Here is a 17,690-nt window from a genome sequence, read left to right as displayed (position 1 = left end):
TTGTTTGCGAATTACCCCGCCATAACAGTTTATTTATTTGTTTATTATTATTATTATTATTATCTATTATCATTATTATTATCATTTATTATTATTATTACTGTTATTATTGTTTATTATTATTATTACTGTTATTATTGTTTATTATTATTATTATTATTATTCCTCTGCCAGTTTCCCTAAAATAACTGACGGGACAGCTTTTACAAGGAATTCTATAAATCAGGCTGTCCTCAGCACCCATATGGTATTCATTTTTGTTTTTAAAGATGTTATATATCTTGGTCCCTGTGCCATATTATGCAACTCTTAACCCTGCCTTGGTGAGCAACTGTCCGATTTCATTTGCGTGTTTGGAACTGGGGACGGACAAAAACCCCCGGCTGTCCCCTTTGTTCTCACATATTTGGCTGTCTCTGGTTCTTTTTGTCATTTTTAAAGCTTTTTCTTTTAGTCTATGTAAGACTCCTTGTGGGTAACACAGTTTCCTAAATATGTCAAAAATGTATTCAATTTCTCCTTGGAGAAATTCCTCACTGCACACCCGGTATGCTCTCAAAAAGAAGCCTATTACTACCCCGCTTTTTATTCTTGGGTGGTGAGCAGAGTAATAGTGGATGATGTCGTTTTTATTTGTGTTTTTTCTGTGTACTGAGAAAGCCTTCTTGTTCCCTTTTCTCCATATTACCGTGTCTAGGAAGGCTAATTTGTCATTCTCCTCCCGTTCCATAGTGACTTGTATGTTCTCTTCTATCCCACTGAGCACCACGTTCAATTTATCCCTGAGATCCGTCCCCTTGGGGGTGATAGCAAGTACATCACCCACGTATCTACACTCACCATGTTGTATCTTGGCCCATTAATGTGGTCAAATGGTCCCTTTTTCTAGAACCTCCATGTATAAAGAGGCCAGAACGCAACTGAGTGGACTCCCCATCGCGAGACCACGGCACTGAAAATGTTCTTCATTATTGAATATGAAGGAACCCAATTTAACACATAAGGATATTAACTTTAAATAATCCCCCTTGCCAAGTCAAAAGATGACAAAACTCTCAGTCCTAGGATCTCGTTAGCTTTCTCTAAAGCAAAATGTACAATGCTTAGATGATTTGCAGACATTACTGATAATCATGCCACGATTCTTTTCAGTCCCTTTTTTCAAAATAACCGGTGGATGTATTTAGTGTAATTTTATTTTCCTTTGAATAAAATTCATCAGCCACTTTTCAGACCACTCCTGTCATTTGTCTAACTCTACTTGAACAATATCCAAGTGAATTTGGTGGCAATATACTATTACTCTGCATAACTTGGTATCATCAAGAAATCTGACAGTAAATTGAAATCCATGCATAAGGTCATTGATATATATATATATATATATATATATATATATAAAGTCTATATATAAAAAATATATATATATGTATAATATATGTATATATATATATATATACATATGTATATATATGTATACACACACACACACACACACACATATATGTATATATACGTATGTACATATATGTACACACACACACACACACACACACATATATATATATATATATATATATATAAATATATATATATATATATACATATGTATATATATGTACACACACACACATATACATATAAATATATATATATATACATATGTATATATATGTACACACACACATATATATATATATATATATGTATATATACATATATATATATATATATATATATATATATATAAATATATATATATATATATATATATATATATATATATATGTACAACACAGAACGGGTCCCAGTGAAGAGATAAGCATTTTGATCAAGCACAAGACACTGTAGTTCTAAGCCCTCAACATCGGGAGATCCGCGGAGGCCAACATGCAGAATTTGAAACGTGGCTATCTATAAATAGTGAGAATTGTTCCCTCAGGGCTTAGAACGACCAGAACCTCCTCAGATATCAAGTTTTAGACATTTACAGTGCGTATTGTTCTATAGCTGAAGTGTAACTGACAGTCGTTTCCGTGACTGCATGAAAGCTCGGATTCACCCATTTTTTTTTTCATCATCGCAATTATAAAAAAGATTGTAAGTAAAAAATATATAGTAAATTACACAATATATTATAAGTTTTATAATAATATTTATTAACCTTTACAAAGGAAAGTTAAGAATATTATGAAGTAGAGTTGTTCACTAACTTTAAATAGTTTAGACCTGTTAAAACAGAATGAAAGTCTTTGATGTATAAACAAAACCTAAAGATAAGTAAACAAGATGTTAGAAACATGTAATCGCAGAGAACGGCTATGCACATAATAAAAAAGATTATTTTCTAAGACGAAGTCGGGCACCAGCTCTCGAACAACCCCTGGAAGCTTCCAACACGACACATCTGTTATGTAAACTTTCGACATACTTTTATGAGAACCCAATTCTATTAATAATAATTGTTTTAAATATCACATGCTAAAATTTATTTGTATACTATTCAGGAAATCAATTTTATATAATTAGATTTGAAATGTGTTTACCCAGATTTACGTTTGTCAGACGAACGCTAAATTATCTTTCGGATTCAGACGAAGTTTTTATTATCTTACTTAATTATTTATCTTTGTAAGTAAAAATGATATAGTAAAAGTACACAATATATTATAATGCTTATAGTAATGTCTTTTAACCTTTACAAAGGAAAGTTAAGAATATTATGAAGTAGAGTTGTTCGAGAGCTGTCGTTAGTGCGTAAAATAGTTTAGACCTGTTGAAACAAAATGCAAGTCTTTGATGTATAAACAAAACCCAAAGATAAGTAAACAAGATGTTAGAAATATGTAATCATAAAGAACGGTTATCTATGAAATAATTTTATTTTTATTTTTTAAGACGAAGTCATACATCAACTCTCGAACAGCTCCTGGAACCTTCCACCACGACACATGTATTATGTAAAATTTTGACATAATTTTATGAGAACCCAATTCTATTAATATTATTAGTTTTTAAATATCATATGCTCAAAACGAATTTTTATTTAATCCAGGATTTTTTGTTTAATTATATTTGAAAGGTGTTCACCCGAACTTATGTTTGTAAGACGTACGGTAAATTACCTGTCGTCTTTATTAATACGCATGAGACACAAGTGCGTAGGAATACACACACACACACACACACACACACACACACACACACACATATATATATATATATATATATATATATATATATATATATATATATATATATATATATATGTATGTGTGTGTGTGTGTGTATATATATATATATATATATATATATATATATATATATATATATATACATATTTATATATATTATATATATATATATATATATATATATATATATATAAATATATATATATATATATATATATATATATATACATATACATACATTTGTGTAGTTAGGTGTGTTTTAGTAAGGCGTGTACATACATATACCAGAGGCTTGTTCCCCCTTGTGACGATTTCTGCTGCACCTTGGAAATGACTTGAAATAAAGGATCCGAATACAACAACAAATGAAACGCTTCCTTTCTTCATTGGAACTGAAACCGCCTCTCTCTCTCTGACAAGACACCTGACTGCACCAATGCTAATGACAATGGCGGCGGCGGCGGCGATGATGATGATGACGGTAATAATAGAACGGCTCTTCGCCAAGCGATTCCATTCGGCTTCGGGTCGCCGCCGCCCGCCGTGCCCCCTCCCTCCCTCCCTCCCTCGTTCGTGCAAAAAGGGGCCAAACCCAACCCCCCCCGCTCTCCCCCCCCCCTCACTCACTTACTCGGAGCCAGAGCTTCCAGACTCGCACACATACAGGGCACACTCAACATGGAACACTCCTCCACGTTCCAGGGTTACATTCCCCACACTCTGACTTCCGGGACTTGCCCAATTCGCAACTACTTCCGTTTTGGGGGTAAAGGACACATGATACCCTTTGCCCGCCTCAAGGTCAGCAGGCGGTGCAAAGACGAATTCAGGACCCTCAGAGGATGCCGAGCTTATTACAACACCGCTCCCATCAGCAACCTTTATCTGAAGGGTGCCAGCACCTGGTGCATCCAGGCGATGGACACGAATATTCCGATCACTCGAAAGCCACCCAATCAAACAACAACTCCGATGCGGCTCCAAAGTCTCTGTTTCTCCATTCGGGGGAATGTGAAAGCGGGAAAGCCGCCCTTTCTGGGGTATACGACGCCCCCTCCTTCCTCCCCTGGCAGGATGCAGTGGCGTGGTCCTCGGGAGCGTCGAGGGGTCGGCGCCCCGGATGGCCGTCAGGATGTGGATGCACTCCGTGTGGGTCAGCACGTCCGTGCCGACCACGTGGTCCACGAACTCGTCGCAGGACATGTCCAGGAACCGCACCTCCCTCAGCAGGTCGTCCCCGATCTCCTCCCGGAGCGCACTCCCCGACGGCTCCTCCTGCTGGCCTAGCTGGGCTTTTCCCCTGCGACCAACGAGAGGAACAGAGAACGCTTTAGCGTGCGGGCTTGATGAGCGACGACCAAAACATAGTCATGCACTGTGTAAAGGGCGGAGAGGAATGGAATGGTCGCCACGAGTGCGAGTACTTACCAGGCAATCAGTCCTCTGAAGGGGACAACCTCGGAGGAGAAGGCCAGGGTCTCGTCCGTCAGCAAAGCCCTCAAGCCTTCCTTGCTCAGACGAGACACGGTCTCAGGCAGCATGACGGCGTCGGGGTCGCGCTCCAGTATCTGTGGGTCAAAGAGGCCACACTTCTGAACATGTCGACAAATCCAAGGGACGGGCGACAATGGGACCTTTCGCAGTCAGGCTCGTAGTTTCCTATTAGCGCTACAATTTTCAATTGTCTCAGATTTCATGAGGCAAAAGGGTGACTTAGCTAATTTGAAAGCCGATATTAAAAAAGAAAAAAATACGACATAAATTGCTGCATAAGTGTATTTAGAATTAGAAACATGACTCTTAATGTTAGAATTTTTACTTACTGGTGTATGATAAGGCTTTGTTAATTTAATTATAAGATCAAATTAAAAGTAGTTAATTATTTTTACTGAAGTAAGTTTGAGCAGTAAAAATAAGAGGATGTTGATTTCGGTTTGTGCATTTTATCTGAGAGTGTTAAAAAATAATGGATATCACTGTCACGTCCTGTATGTGAAGATAATCAGTGAGATAGAATATAACAGTGGTGGCGGACGTACGAGTATATTGAAGTGAGCGACGTCTATGTAAAAAATAGCCTCTTATATCTGCTGGGAGCTATTTTCAAATAAATATGACTAATTTTACGTGTGCAATGGCAGACTGCATGTCAGATTCAGGAAGCCGAGGGTTAGAAATCGTACCGGAAAAATTAAGTCCTCGATGCAAAATGATATTTTCTATACATTACATAGATTTGCCTATTGCTTGGTGCATTCAATTGCAAGTATATATCAGTATAAGTCCATTGAAGTCGGTAGAAAATGACAAATTGCTTGGCTTGATACAACTGTAGGCTGTTTTACGAATATCATCTGTAATTATAAATAGAGGCTCAAACAATGCTATATGCCGTTTGCAATCATGAAATTGATTGACTTCAATTTCAGACACAATAATGTACAACGATACACCTCTGTAAGCTTATAATACTTGACCAAAAAAGTATTTATTTTCCGGCAAGAATGACAAAATCTGGCGGTGTCTGGTATCAAATCGCTCACTGCGAACGGTCCTATTGACGCGACCGAACGCGCAATGCCGCCGTCAGTCAGGGTGTGAGCTTGGGCACGCAGGGTGACGGCTCCGGCTGAGGGAAAACACCTGGGGGGGGGGCAAGCTCCTCACCTCCTCCACGACTGCTAATCAACCCACCTCGGGGGGCAAAGCTCCCCCGTGCACTTTGTCGCCGTGCTCCCTTACGCTCTAATGCAAAGCGAGGCGTCTTTCAACCAAGAGGGCTTTGGACCCTAGATCCAAGAAGTGTAGAAATAATCATTGTATTCAAAAGGAACACCAGCCACGACATCATGAAACAGACCCACGTACGTACCTCTTTGCACTTCTTCAGCGCCTCGTCTTCTTTTGGGGGTTGCCTCTTTCCCCTGGAAGGATGCAGAGGCATGGTCATCGGGGCCATCGAGGTGTTGATGCCCCGAATGGCACACTGGATGTGGATGCACTCCGTGTGGGTCAGCACGTCCGTGCCGACCACGTTCTCGAGGATCTCGTAGCAGGACATGTCGAGGAACCGCACCTCCCTCAGCAGGTCGTCCCCGATCTTCTCCCGGAGCGCACTCCCCGACGGCTCCTCCTCCTCCTCCTGCTGGCCTAGCTGGGCTTTTCCCCTGCGACCAACGAGAGGCACAGAGAACGCATTAGCGTGCGGGCTTGATGAGCGACTACCAAAACATAGTCATGCACAGTGCAAAGAGGAACGGAATGGTCGCCACGAGAGCGAGTACTTACCAGGCAATCAGTCCTCTGAAGGGGACAACCTCGGAGGAGAAGGCCAGGGTCTCGTCCGTCAGCAAAGCCCTCAAGCTTCCCTTGCTCAGACGAGACACGGTCTCAGGCAGCATGACGGCGTCGGGGTCGCGGTCCAGTATCTGTGGGTCAAAGAGGCCATGCTTCTGAACATGTCGACGAATCCAAGGGACGGGCGACAATTGACCCGACCGAACGTGCGAGACGTCTTTCAACCAAGAGGACTTTGGACCCTAGCCACAAGAAGTGTAGATATCACAATTTTAGCCAATAGCAATACCAGCCACGACATCAGGAAACAGACCCACGTACCTCTTTGCACTTCTTCTTCAGCGCCGCGTTCTCATAAAGAACCGAAGTGTCCAGCACTGCCGGCATCGTCTCCGCCTTCACGTTGGAAACGATGTACTGAAAACAAAACGAGAGAGTTTGCCTAAGCAAGTGTGAAAAGTCGAGGAGTGTATCATGATTCGTCGCTATTGCATCATCTTTGTCCACAGAGAGGAGGAGGCCCGTCTGCTGCTGCTGCCGTGGTGCAGCTCAATAATGACGACGCCCAAACAACTAAGGCATCGTCCGAATTGCCACCATACCATCACAACAAAAGAAGAAGAGAAAGAAGACGAGGAGGAAGACGAAGAGGAAAAAGACGAAGAAGAAGAAAAAGTCGAAGACAAGGAAAAATAAAACGAAGGAGGAAAAGAAGACGAAGATGACGAATAAGAAAACGAAGAAGACAGAAAAATAAGACGAAGAAGAGGAAGAAGAAGACGATAAAGAAAAAGAAGAAGAAAAATAAAACAAAGAAGAGGACAAAGGAGACGAAGAAGACAAGATAAGACGACGACGACGACGACGAAGAAGAAGAAGAAGAAGAAGAAGATGATGACGAAGAAGAAAACGAAGAAAAAGACGAACAAGAAGACGAAGAAGAAAAATATGACGAAGAAGACGTAGAAGAAGAAGAAAAAGAAAAAGAAGAGGAAGAAGAAAAACTAGAAGAGGAAGAAGAAAAAGACGAAGAAGAAGGAAACGAAGAAGAAGAGGACGAAGAAGGAGACGAAGGAGAAGAAGAAGAAGACAAAAGGACGAAGAAGAAGAAAAAGAAGAGGTAGAGAAAAAAGAAGAGGAAGAAAAAGAAATAGATGACGAAGAAGAAAAAGGTGAAGAAGAAGGGGACGAAGAAAAAGAAGAAGACGCAGAAGAAAAAGAAGACCAAGAAAAAGAAGGAGAAGAAAAAGAGGAAGAAGAAAATTATGAAGAAGACAAAGACTAGGAGTATGAAAACGAAGAAGAAACTGAGGAAGAAATAGAAAAAGAAGAACGGAAGAAGAAGAAGAGACATAGAAGAAGAAAATGCAGAAGAAGAAACAGAAAAAAAGAAAGAAGAACCAGAAGAAATATAAAAAGGAAAACAAAAGCAAAATGAAAAAGAAGAAATAGAAGAGGAAGAAGAAACAGAAGAAGAAGAACGGTAGAACTACTGTGGAGGAAAGCAAGGGCAGCTGGCTTCCCCACATACCTTCACACAATCTTTCATCGCCGACTCCATCTCGTACTTGTGGGCCATGGCGTACACCCCGAGAGCCTCTTCCACCGACTCCAGGTCCATCCGGTCCAGGTACATGTGATCCACTAGCTTCTGGAAGGAGTGACGAGGGTCCTTTGGAAGGGTGAGCTTCTTACCGGTAGCCATGGGTCCATTCAGCATGGCGAAGAACACGGGGGAATTCGTGCACAGGACCAGGCTGTGGACCTGAGGGAGTCACGTATTAAGTCCAAAGCCTTCCTCTGGGGCAACGCGCGTCAAAGCTCCGCCCACCTTGCTCAAGGAGGGAGTGATATTCAATGCGAGTCACCACACTTACCTTGACAGGCTCCTCGTCTCCTGGAAAGAAGATGTCCACGTCGCTCAACTCCCTCGAGGTGTACAGGTACTGCGTGCGCTCTTTGCCGTTCTTCAACATCGACTGCCATTTCTTGTCGCACGAGGTTTCGGTTTCGACCATCTTAGTTCTTCGGCTGCTGCCTGCCTGCCTGCTGCAAATGCCAACCGGTTTAGCCGTGCATCAGTCAACATGAGCCATGTATTCTGCCCCTAAATTCGCCACAACACAAATTCACACGCAGACATAGATACAGCATCCCAGAAGAAACTCAAGTGAAATATCATAAGAAAAGACTAAGTTGGAGCTAAACTGACGGAACGAACGGGAAAGATCCTGGAAGGGCGAACAAATTCATAATGCCAATCAGAAAGCAACTCTCAGATTGGAGCCAACATTACCAAACGGAACCTGAGGTCAGTAAATGCGGTGCAATGCACGCGTGGGCAGAAGCAGCAACAACAAGATGCAACCAACCAGAAGTACTACAGAAGTAAACAGTCTGAAAACCCCGACTCAAGCGAACACACTGCCAGTTGCCTCAACGCCGCCACCTGAAGGGGACCAGCGACGGGTAACTGCTTCCTTCCTTGTGGTGGTGGTGGTCCTGCAAGGTGGATGGACAGCCAAGTTGCCATTTTCAAAACCCGTCAACCAACCCCCCCACCCCGCCCCACCCCCGACCACCTGCTGCAGCCCTGAGGGGCTGACACTCGGTCTCTGGGTCCAAGATCTCTCAAAAGATGACAAAGGAGGACCATGCCGCCAGGAGACTTTTTGGTCCATATCTAGGTTGGATGGGAAATATTATGATAATGATAGATCAAATTAATTAATAAAGTAATAACAATACAAATAATAATCAAATAAATAGGTAAAGATGAATAATAAACAAACAGGTAAATATTAGATAATAATAAAATATGTAATAATAATAAACAGACAAATAATAGCAAACAAATAAGTAATATAAAAAAATAATAATAATAATAATAATGGCAGCAGCAGCAGCAGTCAGCATTACAGCAGCATCTTGCTTACGTGTTTATCTAAACGAATCTTAAAGCTTCGAACTGAACTACATTACACTGCCTCTGCAGGAAGTTTATTCCATTCATTTACTACTACACAGTAGGCAAAGTTGTTTCCACCCACTTCCAAATGAAATGAATTTCCTGCCAGTTTGAGACCCTTATTTCTTGTCGGATTCTCATCAAGTGTAAAAATTTGGTCACTTTTGATATTGTCAATTCCCTTTAGAATCTTAAAAACCTGTATCAAGTCACCTCTGAGTCTACGCCTTTTTAGGGAAAATATTCATATATTTTAGTCGATTTTCGTATGATTTATTTTTCATATTTGGAATCAGTTTTGTGGCTTGCCGCTGTACTTTTTTTTTCCAATCTGCCAATATCTTTAATGAGATTCGGTGACCATACGGAAACATCATATTACAAACGAACTAACGATTCATATAGCTTGTTAATGAGAGATGGACTTTTGAAGTCAAAAGATGGCGCAATCAGTCCTTCAATCTTATTTGCTTTCTCAGAGACTGTTTGGATGATTTGAGATCGTTACTGATAATTACGCCGAGATCCTTTTAACTATTGACTTTTGTTAACTCATTCCCAAAAACTTGTAATCGTACTTACTGCTATTTTTACGTATGTGCATAAGCGTTTGTGTTCAATTTCAATAGCCACTTTTGAGACCATTGCTGTAGTCTATCTAAATCTTTTTGCATGTTTGATTGGTTTAAGTGATCATTTACCATTCTGCACATTTTTGTGTCATCAGCTATTTTGGAGACAATAGATGTACATAATTTATATATAGTATGAATAGAAGTGGCCCAAGAACGGAACCCTGAGGAACTCCACTCGTAATATTTTTGTATCTACAAGTTTAGCCATTCAGGAGAACTCTGTTTTGGATCGTTTAAGCAATTACTTGTCCAACTTGATTATAGGCTAGCACTTATTCCGTGTAAAACTAATTTAGTAAGTAGTCTCTCGTGGGGGACGGTATGAAAAGATTTTGCAAAGTCTATATATGTTAAATGTATATTGTTTATTTTGTCGTACCATTGTAGAATTGTAGTAAGTTAGTAAGGCAAAAACGTTTGCCTTTGAATCCATGCTGGCTATCATCTATCAAAGAGTTTTTTTGTAAATGATGTTCTATAGCACCTCTGATGACAGTTTCCACAATTTTTCGTAGGATTAAAGTGAAGCTTAGGCCTGTAGTTATTTGGTTTGTTTTTGTCACCTTTTTTGAATTTGGGTGTAACGCTAGACAGCTTCCATTCTCTTGGGACTTCTCCGGACCTGATGGATTTATTGAAAATGATTTGTAGTGGAAGAAGAGTTTAATTGTTAATTTGCTTTAATATTGTTGGATGCCAGCCGTCAGGCCCTGGTGTTTGATTAAGTTTGAGTTTTCCTATAGACCAGGGGTTCTCATTGGGGGTGAAATTCACCCCCAGTTTGGGGGAATTCTGGGTTTTCTGGGGGTGAATTGTGACCTCAGTAAGTTTACGGTGTGAGGAAAGCAAATATAGGCCTATCTGGCCTGTCACTGACCTGGGTTGGAATTAAACCTGTGCTGACCCAGGTTAATCTTAGGATTAGAAAAGTGTTATTACGCTGTGCGATAATTAATACCTGCATATTATTTAGAATGCACCCTCAGAAACAGGCAATCTTGGAGAGGAGGGGGGAATGACATTCTGGCAAATGGTGAAAGGGGTGAATGGGGCAAGCAAGGCTGAGAACCCCTGCTAATTTTTTCTTTTGTTATATTTACCGTAGTACACAAAGTCGTCGGGTTAAAGTACATATTTTCCGATGGAATTTCTTCGCAGTACAACCACAGGCAGATGATAAAGATGCTACTCAGTTGGTGAAACAGGACATGACGACACTCCTCGCCTTCCTCTTCCCTCCGCCTAATTTGTGTGTGTGTGTGTACAGCCTCCCCGTCCCAGCCGAAGCAGGAGACAATGCAACATCATGCAATCGGGAGGGGGGAGGGGGAAGGGGGCCGGCTGGAGGCAGGGAGGGAAGGAGGAGGAGGAGGGCAAAGGGGAGGGGAGAGGGATGGAGGAAAGAAGGAGGAGGAGGAGGAGGAGGAAGGAGAGGAACAAGGGAAGGAGGAGGAGGGCAAAGGGGAGGGAGGAGGGTAGAAAGGAGGAGGAAGAGAAAGAGAGGGAGGGAGGGAGGGAGGAGGAGGGAGATGAATGAAGAAGGGAGGAAGAAAAGGGGCGGGAGGGAGGAGTATGGAGGTAAGGAGGGAGGGAGGGAGGGAGAAGGAAGAGGGGCGGGTAGAAGAGATATGGAGAGAGGGAGGAGGAGGAGGAGGAGGAGGAGGAGGGGCGGGCGGGAGGGAAAGAGGGGGAAAATGAGGAACAAGGAGGGAGGAAAGGTGGAGGAGAAAAGATGGGAGGGAGGGAGGGAGGGAGGGAGGAGGGAGGAGGGTTGGAAGGATGGAAGGAAGACGAGAAAGGGCGGGCGGGAATGAGGGAAGAGGAGGAGGAGGCAGAGGAAGGAGGGAGAGATGAGGAGGAGAAAAAGCTGGAGGAGGGAGGGAGGGAGAGGTAGGAGGGAGGGAGAGGGAGAAGGGATGGGAGGGAAGGAGGAAGAGAAGGGGCGGGATGATGAATGAGGGGAGGAGGAAGAGGAGGGAGATAGAGGAAGGAGGGAGGGAGAGAGGAGGAGGTAGGTAGGGAGGGGGAGGAGGGAGGACGAGAAGGGGAGGGGAAGGAGGAAGAGGAGGAGGGAAAGAGGGATGAAAAGAAGGAGGAGAATTGGAGAGGAAGCGATGATGTACTGAAAACAAAGAGAGAGGAAGGAGGGTGAGAGGAAGGATGTGAAGGAGAAGGGGAGAGGAATGAGGGGGAGAGGATGGAGGGAGAGGAAAGAGGGGGGGAGGAATGGAGGGAGAGGAAGGAGGGGAGGAGAAGGGGAGAGGAAGGAGAGAGAGGAAAGACGGGGAGAGGAAGGAGGGGAGGAAAGAAGGGGGGAGGAAGGAGGGAAATAGGGGGAGGAGGAGGGGAGAGGAAGGAGGGAGAGGGAAGACGGAGAGGAGAAGGGGAGAGGATGGAGGGGGAGGAAGGACGGGGAGGAGAAGGGGAGAGGAAGGAGGGAGAGGAGAAGGGAGGGGGAGAGGAAATAGGGGAGGAGGAGGAGAAGGGGAGAGGAAGGAAGGGATAGGGGGAGGAGGAGTAGGGGAAGAGGAAGGAGGAGAGGAGAAGAGGGAGGAAGGAGAGGAGGAGGATAGGGGAGAGGAAAGAGGGGAGAGGAGAGGAGAAGGGGGAGAGAGGGGAAGGGGGAGAGGAGGGGAGAGGAGGGGGGAGGAGGAGGAGGGAGAGGGGAGAAGGAAGGAGGGAGGGGGGGGAGAGGGGGAGGGGAAGGAGGAAGGGAGAGAGGGGAGGAGGAGGGGGAGGTAAGGGGGAGAGGGGAGGAGGGGGAGAGGGGAGGGAAGGGAGGAGGAGAGGAGAGAGAGGGGAGGGGGAAGGGGGGAAAGGGGGGGGCGGGGGAGAGGAGGGGGGGGGGAGGGAGGAGGAGGGGTGAGGAGGGGGGAAGGGGGAGGAGGGGGGGAGGGGAGGAGGGAGGGGGGGGAGGAAGGGGGGAGGGAGGAGAGGAAGGGGGAGAGGAAGGGAGGAGAGGGACGGGAGAGGAGGAGGGGAGAGGGGGGTGGGGAGGGAGGAGGGGAGGAGGAGGGAAGGGGAGAGGAGGAGAAGGAGGGGGAGAAGGGAGAGAGAAGGGGAGAGAAGGGGGAGATGGGGAAAGAGGGGGAGGGAGGGGGAGGAGGAAGAGGGGAAGGAAGGGGCGAGGAGGAGGAGGGGAGAGGAAGGGGGGAGGAAGGAGGGGGAGGAGGGGGGGGAGAGGGGGAGGGGGAGGGTGGGGGAGAGAAGGAGGGGAGGGGAGGAGGGGGAGGGGGGGAGGAGGGGGGGAGGGGGAGGTGGGGGGAAGGGGGAGGGGAGAGGGGGAGAGGAGAAATATGGGGAGGAGAGAGGAAGGAGGAGGTGGAGGGGAGGTGGAGGGGAGGAAGGGGGGGGGAGGTGAGGAGGGAGAGGGGAGAAGGGGGAGGGGAGGAGGGGGGGAGGGGGAGGAAGGAGGGGAGGAGCAGGGGGAGGAGGAGGGGGGAGGGGGAAAGGGGAGAGAGAGGAGAAGGGAGGGAAGGAGGAAGGGGGAGGGAGGTGGAGGAGGGGAGGGGGAGGAGAAGGGGAGAGGAAGGAGGGGGGGGAGGGGGGGGGGAGGAGGGGGCAGGGGGAGGAGGTAAGAAGGGGGGGAGGGAGGGGAGAGGGGAGGGGGGGGAGAAGGGGAGGAGAAGGAGCGAGGGAGGAGAAGGAGCAGAGGAGGGAGGAGGAGAAGAGGAGAGGTAAGGAGGAGAAAGGGAAGGACGAGGAGAGGGGAGAAGAAGGAGGAGAGGAACATGGGCGGCGCACGTGTAGCAAAGCCTGAGGGCACTTGCAGAGCGGAGGAGGATGCGAAGGTGCTCTGTGAAGGAGGGCGTGCACCCGGTGCGGAGGCTGTGTGTAGGCGAGTTCTTGCGCGGATGTGCGGCTGGGGACCGCCGGGTCGCGGCAGGCGGTTGCCACCTGGGTCGCAGTGCGGCGCTGTGCGCAGTTTCCGGCTCGGCCTTTCGTGGCGCTGGTCAGTTGAGTTGTCTCGTGTGCCCTGCTTTGGCCGCTGCGTGTTTTCGCGGTCGCCTTGCGCTCGAGTCCTGCTGTGTTCTCTGTCCTCCATGCGCTCCCGATCTTTGGGCCGCGGTCTTGGTTCCCGTGTCCCCGGCTGCGCTTGCCTTCGGTTTGCTCTGTCCGCCTTCCCTCCCGATGTGGCCTCGGCGTTTCTCGGCCTGCTTGTTCCTTGCTGCCTCGTGATCTTGCCTTGTCGGGACCACTGGTTTTCCGCGGCTGGAGGCGCTGCCTGCGGGGCTGCCGGTGTGGCTCATCCGGTGTGTCTGAGGCTGCTCCTTGTCCGCTCATTCCTGCTGCGGCTGCGCCGTTGGCGCTGCCGTGCTGGCGCACTGGTTTCGTCCGCTTCGTTCTTGGCTCCGCCTTCGTTGTGTCTCATCCCGCGGTGTGCGTTGCGCCTTTTCTCACTTCTTGTGCCCATCGTTGCTCTGTACTGCGGCCTATTTCGCTTCCGCTTCGCTTCCCTCTGTCTGTTCTTCTTGACTCGTCCTGCGTGTCTCTGCGTTTGTCTGGTTTGTCCTCCTTGTCTCGTTCCTTCTGTGCCCACGTTTTCTCGTCCTCGCCTGTTTTCTCATGTCTGGCTCTTCCGTGCAGTGGTGGCGTACTCCTGGGCACGACCGTTCGCTGCCCAACTGTGTTCGGTCCTTCGGCATCTTCTTCGTTCTCGTCCGTCTGTCTCTTCCGTCTTGTCCCACCTGTCTTTTATCTTCTTTCGTTGCGTCGTCCTCCTTGTCTTTCAGCATGTGTGCGCTCCCGTCGGTGTGCTTCCCTCTCAGTGCTTCTCCGCTGCGCTGTAGGTGTCATGATGTGTGCTAGGCCTCTGGTGTCGTCTCCTTTTGCGCGGCCTTCTGTGTGTGCTGGTGCTGCCCTGTTGTCTCTGCAGTCTTGTTCTTCTCCTGTTCCTGCCTCCGTGTCGGTGCTGGCCCTCCGTGGCTTTCTCCTCGGCGTGCTTGGTTCATTTGCTTCCCTTCCGGTGTCGGTCTCATGATCTCCTGTCCGTGCGTTGGCGTGCAGTCCGTGTGCGTCGGTGCCTGTGACGTTGCGTCGCACTGTTCTCCGTTGTTCGGGTCGCCGAGCCTTTCTCCGTGCGGCTCCTTTCGTCGCCGTGCTTCGCCGGTGGGTCCTTGCCTTGCTTTCCCCTGCGGTTCACTCGGCTTCTTCACCATTTTCGGCTAGCCGGTCTTTGTCCTCTGTGTGGCATCGTGCTGACGCCTCTTGCTCGATCCTGGCTAGGGGTTTGGTTTGTCCGTACTAGTGCTCGTCTGTGCCTTCCTACCTGTCTGCTTTGACTCCTCTCTCCGCTGCTTCGCTGCTCCTATACCCTAGACATCCCTCCCCCCTCCGCACAAACCCCAACCCCACCCCCCACCCAGCCCCCCAGCCCCCCCCCCCCCCCTACCCCCCGCCCCGCCCACTCCCCACCCCCCCCCCCCCCACCCACCCCCCCGACGATATATCCCCCCCCCATTAAAATACCCCCCCCCCCGGCGCCCACCCAATACACACAACGCAAACACACACACAACACACACACACATATGTGAACGTTTTTTAACATTATATGTACACACGACGAGACCTCCATTCACCGTTAAAATAAAACTATATAACACGCCCTGACCGTACACACCCGGGCTCACAACACATCCACACACCCCCCCACACAAATTTTTAATAACACCACTAATGACTCGGTGGCGCAATTGGCTGAGAGTCTGACATATAATGGCAAGGTATTGGCGGTACCTGGTTCGAATCCTGTCCAGGTTTAAAAAAAAATTCAGTCTCGCTGCGCTTCGAGTCGTTACTCCAACTCTCGTGGGCGGGGAGTTGGAGATATGTGTGCGTGTAAGTTCATAGATCGGACATACGAGCTCTGAGCTCTCTTCCGGGAGGGAAATAGCTGTCGACCACGAGTCCAATACGTGATCCAAAAGACCAAGATGAATCACACACACATGTGAACATGTACACTTATAAGCACACACGACGATATATCCCCTTCCCATAAAACACACACACACACACACACACACACACACTGATAATAGCAATGAGCTAGAGAGAGAGAGAGATAACGGGGGGAAAATATAATAGTTCCAGTCTTCCTTATAAAACCTGAAATATAATTTCATAAAGTGATAAACACGAAATATAAGTTCATGAGATTTTTGTAATACAAGAGCGACATGACGTCATAACGAGCGAAAGGTTACTTTGCGTGGGTTTGTGTTAATCTATTTAGCTTTCATTTTGTACTTTATTCGAATATATTTCATTTATATAAAAACGTGATAAATACAAAATATAAGTTATTAAGTTTTTGCACTGCGAGAGCAACATGACGTCATAACGCGCGAAAGGTTACTTTGCGTGGGTTTGTGTTAATCTGTTTAGTTTTCATTTTTTTATTTATTCATACATATTTCCTTTATATAAAAAACGTGAAATACAACTTCATGAAGTGATAAACAATATATATAACAATTTATAAGATTTTTGTACTGTGAGAGCAACATGACGTCATAACGAGCGAAAGGTTACTTTGCGTAGGTTTGTGTTAATCTATTTAGTTTTTATTTTGTAGTTTATTCAAATACATTTCTTTTATATAAAAAACGTCATATATAATTTCATAAAGTGATAAACACGAAACATAACAATTTAGAAGATCTTTTACTGCGAGAGCGACATGACGTCATAACGTGCGAAAGGTTACTTTGCGTGGGTTTGTGTTTATCTAGTTTTCATTTCGTAATATTTTCATATATATTTCTTTTATAAAAAAAAACGTGAAATATAATTTCATAAAGTGATAAACACGAAATATAAAATTTATGACATTTTTGTACTGCGATAGCGACATGACGTCATAACGAGCGTAAGGTTACTTTGCGTGGGTCTGTGTTGATCTATTTAGTTTTCATTTTGTAATTTATTCAAATATGTTTCTTATATATAAAACACGTGAAATATAATTTCATAAAGTGATAAATACGAAATATAACAGTATATAAGATTTTTGTAACGCGAGAGCGACATGACGTCCTAGCGCGCAAAGGGTTACGTTGCGTGGGTTTGTGTTAGTACATTTAGCTTTCATTTTGTAATCTTATTATGCTAATACCTCACGAAAAATTTGTTCTACGAGCGATAATTATATATGATAAATAGTCATGGTAAATATGTCGATTTGAATTGTTAATTTTGTCAAGAAATTTGGACAACTGATTCCGACCTACACGAAGCTTACCCAGTCGGTAGAATACAAAAATAATTAATGATCAACTAGATCAATAAGTAAAGGAGATATGATACAATTAATGACACTTAAATAAAGCCAGATTATAATATCAATTTCGTCTTGATGCTTCGAGCAAGTTTCTTTGTCTACAGTTGACTTTGTCGACGAAGTTGTTGACTAAGACGACTACGAAGACGACTTAGGAGAGATTGTCTTCGGAGACATTGTCTTTGGAGTTGAATTAGAATTTGTCATATTATAATCATCTAAATGAATACTTTGATTAGATTTTAATTGATTAATCTAATTATCTGTGACGGGCTTTAATCATTTTTAAAGAAATAATTGCAATATTTTGA

General features: G+C 45.4%; 2 protein-coding genes across 6 annotated transcripts in view; one reads left to right on the top strand and one right to left on the bottom strand.

Moving 5' to 3' along the window:
- Window positions 1-17,690, top strand: part of LOC143031050 (BTB/POZ domain-containing protein 6-B-like) — a 554,488-nt gene that overhangs the window by 15,452 nt on the left and 521,346 nt on the right. The gene's annotated exons all lie outside the window — the stretch shown is intronic.
- The window catches only part of LOC143031045 (uncharacterized), a 22,097-nt gene continuing 7,979 nt past the window's right edge, over window positions 3,573-17,690 (bottom strand). For 2 of the 5 annotated variants that reach the window (XM_076194411.1, XM_076194412.1), the window contains exons 2-8: window positions 8,369-8,540; window positions 8,023-8,256; window positions 6,813-6,908; window positions 6,483-6,622; window positions 6,067-6,361; window positions 4,623-4,762; window positions 3,573-4,494 (exon numbers count right to left, since the gene is read on the bottom strand). In XM_076194411.1, coding sequence (XP_076050526.1) covers window positions 3,822-4,494; window positions 4,623-4,762; window positions 6,067-6,361; window positions 6,483-6,622; window positions 6,813-6,908; window positions 8,023-8,256; window positions 8,369-8,509 — 1,719 coding nt within the window. In that variant the 5' untranslated portion in view covers window positions 8,510-8,540 and the 3' untranslated portion in view covers window positions 3,573-3,821. The remainder of the gene's footprint in view (window positions 4,495-4,622; window positions 4,763-6,066; window positions 6,362-6,482; window positions 6,623-6,812; window positions 6,909-8,022; window positions 8,257-8,368; window positions 8,541-17,690) is intronic. The other 3 variants (XM_076194413.1, XM_076194414.1, XM_076194415.1) reach the window with 3 other exon arrangements.

Source organism: Oratosquilla oratoria, chromosome 12 (assembly GCF_046742065.1).
Source record: "Oratosquilla oratoria isolate Oo_2021 chromosome 12, ASM4674206v1, whole genome shotgun sequence".
Taxonomy (NCBI): Eukaryota; Metazoa; Arthropoda; class Malacostraca; order Stomatopoda; family Squillidae; genus Oratosquilla; species Oratosquilla oratoria.
Note: the sequence above shows the minus strand (reverse complement) of the source record. Positions and strands in the feature narration are given on the sequence as shown.